We start from the raw sequence: 6,820 nt of genomic DNA, 5'->3' as shown, positions 1-6,820 counted from the left end.
AACTAATAACCCTTCACTGTGCTGTCACATAAATGCAGGATTACCAAGCAGTGGAGCTGATGGTCTTAAGCTAGTCCACATTCTGATGTTCTGCTAATGTGGACTCGGACTACAAAAGTTTATCAAAGCGTTACAGAGTCCCAGGACTATGCTTTCATCTGTAGATCATTTGATCCAAAAATCTAATCCATCACCTGGTGAAGCTCTTAACTCGGTGCTGAGGTGTTTAATCTGTAACATCTCATTTTTGGATGGTAACCTTTGAAGTATCCAGCACCTCTGTGAGCGCGCCCACGAGTCCAGGACAGCACAGAGAGGAGAGTGTTAGTGCAGCGTTATAGGTGCACCCGAACGGCTCCCTGTGACTCACACCTCCGCTACTTGTTGAGGGACGCTGCTGCTGTCACACGAAGCACCCGTGCGCACCTTTATTTTCAAATCCGCGTGCATGCGTGCGCGCGCGCAGCAGGGCTGCTTCCTGCTCACTCCGCGGTGCTGGTGCATGGAGGCGGCTGGGCTGGGCTCTGCTCGGCTTGTGTCCGGCGGAGTTGACGGAGTCAGCGCGGTGTCCCTGCTGCGGATATGTGGGAACGGGTTTAGGGCTGGGCTCGATTCAGCCCTTAACCTTATTCGGAGTCATGCGGACGTCGGGTGTCTTCAAACTACCACCGAGCTGCAACAGGAACTCCGAAATCCAGGCAAGTTCACAGAAGCGTCGGAGTGTGTGAGTGTGAGATTGTGTGTCTGTGGTGGTGCAGTCGGAGCAGCTGGGTGACATGAACTCTTTCATTCTGTGGGTCGGTAACGGTGCCGTGAGCTGCTGTGTTGTCGGAGAGGAATGCAGCAGCTCGGTCATCAGACACATTCCATGTCTGTACAGTGTCAGTGCAGATAGTCCGGCACGGCACGACAGTGCATGGCTATCCGTAGTTGAGGGACGCCTTATCCCAGTCAGTTGATAATGCTGTGCTGATTTTCACCACAGCATTATTGCAGCTGCTTCATTTCCCTCCGTCTGGGCTCCACGGGCTCAACAAGCTGCTGCATTTGACTGACACGGTTCCACCCGTGTGCACCAGCGAACGCTTTCGCATTTGTTCATTTTCGTCATGTATCACAACTTGTGGCTTCTCGGGAATTGAATTGATCCAGACCAGCTTCCTCTGCCGGCTGTAAACTGCAGATGCACCGTATGACTGGGTCAATGACACACTGAGTGTGGGCTTCCAGAGCCACACTGTAGAGAAAGTCCTTTCCAGCAGACGCTGCGCTCCTGTCTGTGTCATTCCTGCGTAATTACATGACCACAGGGTAATCGGAGTTCAGCGCATCATCCGGATCAGGCGTGCATTTACCGTCATGTGCAACCATGCAGCATATCACACCCTCACCGACACAAACTTGTGCCACAGCTGCTGAATGCAGTCTGCTGCTTCTCTCATTTTTGTTACTGCAGCGTTAATCCCACGGCAGAGGGGAATACAGATGTGTGTGTGTGTGTGTGTGTGTGTACTGGTCAGCACATTTATTTAATACATGGAGATTTAACGACATTTGGTTATCACATGACCAGGGGATAGCTGTGATGTCATCAGTTGATCATTAAGAGAAAATGATCTGTTCAAACTTTTAATGTTTGATCTTATAAACAGAAATCTACCAGTCACTGTGTAATATTTACCCTGTGTGAAATCAAAGGCCCGGCCTGACGTCAGCCACTATCTCGTGGCACTGGATGTTTTTGTGTTGCCTTCTGAATGTCGTCCTCATGATTAACTTCTTCACGACTTCCTGTGTCTGTGGCCTCGGATGAAATGGTGACATGACTTTTTTCCATAGTCAGATTCTTTAACACTGACAGCCTGCTTACATCTCACATTAAGGCGTCTGTACTGATAAAATACTTTCCTGATTGTTTGCATGAATGAATTCATTGCTTTTTCATGTAGGACGCTATTGTAGGGATTGTTGATATAATATCTAATATATAATACAGTTGTTAAAGAATTTAATATCACTGGGAAGTTCACTTGAACATGACAGTATCATTGGGCACAGAAATGTGTGTTTAATGCATGTACTCTTTATTACTAAATACACACAGGCTCTTCTTCATGAACAGAAAGGTTTTGGGTCCTGCTGATATCCACCCTTTCCTCACATTTTCCCAGCAGGCGGTAGTCAGTCTATCGTAGATGCCTCATCTGAGCTTTTATGATAAAATCAGCTGCCTGATAAAACAAGTTCAATGAGAACACTGAGACTGATGTCGGACATTAATGTTTCTGTAAAACGTAAACAACAAGCTGGTTCGCTCTATTTTATGTTTTATATACAAGTCTTTCCACAAAAAGCTGGATGTTGTCTGATGAACCCATATTTTATTCACAATAAAACATATTTAACGTGTTTAAGAGGTCAAGAAAGTTGAAAAACCCAAGGAAACGTATCAACAGACAATAGGCAGGTCAGTGCTTAAGTAAAAAGAATTTGCAGTACAAACACGAGACGTGCAGTGGTTTCAGAACTGTAGCAATAACGTACTTAATGATGGGTTAAGGTACCCACTCTTATACTTGATTAAGAGCAGGCACCCTCATATGTCTTTAAGATTTAGAGCTGAGTGCATTATTACTTTGTGTATTTGGCACTCTTCTTAAGCATTCACAGAAGGACAAAGGGAACATTTTACGCTCTTTGGTGCATGCTGCAGTCACTGCGACTGGCTTTTCCATTTCACTTTTCTTTGTTCATTACTGTACAGGAACTTAGGAAGAACAGCAAATATGTGAGTGCTTCTGTACTTTTGTTTGTACCTCATTTAATTTACAAGCTCTCCACAGATGTGGACGTTTGAAGGTTTTGGTGATTAACTCTGGGGAAAAACCCACTGTCAGGTGGCCAGTAACTACAGTGAGCTCTGGCAGGTCTAAACATATGAATAAGTAAATACTAAAACTGAAAAATACTCCCATTACAAAATATTTTTGAAGGCCTCTTCAAATATTATTCATTTCAAACATTTGCCCCCGTGTCTGTCCTCAGGCTGCCATCTCTGGTTTTCTTGTGCAGTGATAACATGAAGGTTTAGATTAGCATTAATTTTGGCATTAGCCTTTGTAGCCCGAGGACTGAGAGCGTGACAAAGGTGGGTTAGTGGTGTGTATCACTGTCTGCTGCAGTTTAACAGTATCACCAGGGAGATCCAGACCGAGCTTCACTCAGACAGCCACAATGAACGTGTTCACTGTCACCTCAGCCACCATGAAAAAGTTCAGACATCTCTGTACTGTGAACATAGTTGCAGCCATTGCATGTGTTTGAATGAACAGAGACATTAACTCTTTACATTTCCTCCTTCCTAAAGCACTCTGACGGGTTGTGACTCAGACCAAGAGCTCTGGACTAATCTGTGCCATGAAGACCAAGAAATCTCAAGCAGTTAGGCCAAGCTCACCTGCCTGCCAACCAAAGTCTCGCTTCACCTTACGAAGTAGAAAGAAGAAGGAGAGGTTGATCCGAGGCAAGCTTCGCATCCGCTCCATGCCTGGAGCGTTCCTAGTGCTTGGCGTGGTTGTGGTGGTTGTTGGCACTGCTCTGGCTGTGGCAGGATACTGGCCCTATCAGATATCAAGGTCGTCCATCCTGGGAGCTGCAGATGGGGAAAGCGCCTCTGAATCACAGACTTCCGGCTGGAGTCTGGGACCCAAGGGCTTCCTGTCCACAGCCAGTCTCATTCACAGTGAGAGGATGAAGCTGTTGGGACCAGTCATCATGGGGGTGGGTCTCTTCATCCTCATATGTGCCAACACTGTCCTGTACGAAAACAGGGACAGAGAGACTCAGATGCTGCTGGCCCAGATGCGCAGTGTTATCTGCTCCGTGTCTGCGGCTGTGCCTTCAGCTGACCTTAAAGAAATAGCAGCAGCCAATTCGATGGCCAAACACTACCAGTGGGTTAGCAGTCTACCAGCTGCCCATCTCAACATTCTCTGTCTGCAGCAGCTGGCCACCTCTGAGCCCCTGCTCCAGAGCAGAAGCACCGTAGACCAGGGGCACAGCATGGAGGGTTTCTACCAGCAAGCTGTTCTTCCGATGGAAGGCCTCCACCACCAGGAGTCAAAGCCTCCGTGTTCCGCCAAAGCTTCCCTCTCCAGCTCATGCAATTCCAGTCAGACTGACTTTAATGCACAGCTGGGTGCTAAATGTGAAGAGAGAGCCAGCTGCAGTTCACACACTGGCCCACTTGTTAAGACCAATGTGTGCCTGGTATCTGCAGGCTCCATGTCCACCTTAGGGGTGGATGAAGTTGATGTCCCAGCTGCTCAACCAAGGCGCTGCCACAGTATGAGCTACAGGACTAACCCTTACACAAAGCGAACTGGTAGGTGTATGGAGAGAGAGCACATTCAGGCAAATCAGCTTGAAGTCACTCGTATGGAGGCGAGCTCACAGGTTTGTGTAAACGTTCTTGGACAGGTTGCCGATTCTGCAGAGCAGACTCACCAAAGCTGGCCTCGGCTAGATCTGGGCAACGGCAGACGATACCTGAAACTGGAGAACAAAGAAGACTCGGTGGAAAAACTGCTGGACCAGTTGGAGCACCAGTGCTCTCAGGGGGATACAAGTTTTGGATCTGGGCCTTTCCAGTGATGGCTGCAAACCCAGAATGGAATAATTATATCTCGATTTGATTTTAGTTTTCACTTCTGTGCAGGGCAGAGAATAACCGAGCCCAGGAATATTTGGAGTACGGCATTTCTATGAGCTCTTTCCCAAGCTTCAGTGGAGTATTGATACACAGCGTTTGCTTGGCTGGATGTGGCAGATGTTTTCTATCATTCAAGGAGATGAACAATATACATCCCCTACACTGATGCAGCTGAGGGGATCACAGTGTTTACTTCTGCTGTTTGGGTTGGCAGCATTGCAATAAATCAACTTGTATGTTGCCAAAATGTGTTTGCCTGTTTCTGGAACACAGCATGCACACAGTAAAAGGAGAGAGACTGTTTACACTGTGCAGTCAGTTCAGAACCAAACTACTCGGACTCCGGAGTCCATAAAGAGAAATGCAACCAGTGTATGAACATGGGACTTTTTTCCCTATTCCAAATGCAATGCATGACAGTGATGTACAATATGCAATATGTTGCATCTCAATTCTTATGCAAGTGATGTCATTGTTGGTTTTATATGCACAAGTAGTAACAAATGGTTATTCTGATTTAAAACAACTTGGATCTTATTCTCGTGTGTGTGTGTGTGTGTGTAGATAGGTGTATACCCATTTCCTACAGAATCGGTCATGATAACATTGTGCCAAACATCAGAAGACCAGCAGTGTCAGCCTGTACTTCATGTTTGCTGTTCTAGTGTGTTACATTAAGCACATCACTGATAGCTTCAAAATGGACCTTTAATGTTAAAAAACTGCAACAAAGAGCCAACACCCGATCCTGCAGCTGATGACTGTTGACTAATTTTCTGTTATTTTAGCTACTCCATAAAATGCAAACCATAACATTTTAATTACATGTGTCTTCATTAAGGTTTGATGTCTCGTTATTTACCTTTTAGAGCAGTTCACAAACATTTAATAGTGGTTTATAACCCACGTTAATCCACATTAACATTTAGCAATGGCTGCTTGGGACTATAAGATATTTGTTAAATGATTGTGTATGAAAGCAAAGTGCTACTAATTTAGTAACTAGTCTGTCTGATCATTTGGTTAGTGTTTTTGTCATGACTAAAAATGGTGACCAAACCTATGACAATAAGATCCAAGTTAACAAAAAGATTATTGAAGGAAGAATTGTTTGTTGTGCTTCTCCTGGTGAATGCAGTATCATCTTGTAATGAATACAGGGATGCCCCCTTCTTCTGGTGTCCAGTCGACTCTTTCATAGTGTGCCCAGTATTTATGAGGAGGGTGACCAAGCCCCCACACATCTTCCACTCTCGTCACATCATCCTTTGATCAATGGACTGAATGGATTGTGTGGACAAGGCAACCCTGCGACTCCACTTAGATTTAGTAAGGTTGCTGTTACTGCATACAGCTGGGTGTGTGTCATAGAGGAAGAAGACGATGAATTGCAGTCTCCTGGGCGCTCCTTATGTGCAGATGTGCAGGGGCCATCGCTCCATGTTCCTTTGAATCAACACTACTCTGCTTTTCTTTTTGTCTGTGCTGCCTGCTCTGTATGCCACATGTATCTACATGCATACCAAGCAATATGTGCAGAACAACCACTGACTGCCTTGCCCTGTGCTGGACACCAAATTATATAACATTACCATTCCCGTGTTATAAATATAAGGCAAAGCAAAAGTAACATCTTTGCTGTCATCTCATTTATGCACACTGTCCTCTCTACACATATCACTGACAATCCCATTCTTCACAGGAGACCTTGTATATTAAAAACATAGAACTGGGATCTGGACTTTCGCATCCCTCCCGAAATCCTCCAGTTGCAATTATCCTCAGCAAAGCCTGATGTATAGCTCCATATCCCTCCCCTCTCCTTAGCTTTTATTGTTCCTTCAGGGCAGGTATGCAGTCCCTCATGATCTCCTCTTATTTAATTGGTCGTTTACAAGATGGCCTCTAGGTTTCTAACAGCTCATAAAGCTAGCAGGCAGGACCTCCTGCGCTCTGTGGCAAAAGTACAGGAAAGTAGAAAATTACAGAGCTGCAAAAAGGTGTAGATGTGAAAAATGAGATCATAATTTAGAACTTTTGTGCCAGACATTGGGTCTTGTTGTCATTTGCTCAACTGGTCTCTGCAAGCTGTCTCCACACTGCCAACCA

The 6,820-nt window shown here is 45.4% G+C and overlaps 1 protein-coding gene across 1 annotated transcript; it reads left to right on the top strand.

The window, feature by feature from the left end:
- Positions 1 to 497: 497 nt before the first annotated feature.
- On the top strand, positions 498 to 5,577 carry tmem200b (transmembrane protein 200B). The gene is made up of 2 exons (XM_085378069.1): positions 498 to 698; positions 3,368 to 5,577. Exon 2 carries the CDS (start codon positions 3,418 to 3,420, stop codon positions 4,651 to 4,653), a length of 1,236 nt encoding a protein of 411 aa, XP_085234195.1. The 5' UTR covers positions 498 to 698; positions 3,368 to 3,417; the 3' UTR covers positions 4,654 to 5,577.
- Positions 5,578 to 6,820: the final 1,243 nt, after the last annotated feature.

This window comes from Diplotaxodon limnothrissa, linkage group LG18 (genome assembly GCF_057381915.1).
Source record: "Diplotaxodon limnothrissa isolate DT_005_m linkage group LG18, D_limnothrissa_male_GT1.1, whole genome shotgun sequence".
Taxonomy (NCBI): Eukaryota; Metazoa; Chordata; class Actinopteri; order Cichliformes; family Cichlidae; genus Diplotaxodon; species Diplotaxodon limnothrissa.
This window is presented reverse-complemented; position numbering and strand designations above follow the sequence as displayed.

Excerpts from the sequence above, each read along its gene's own strand:
- tmem200b (XM_085378069.1), top strand. The coding sequence starts at position 3,418 with ATGAAGACCAAGAAATCTCAAGCAGTTAGGCCAAGCTCACCTGCCTGC.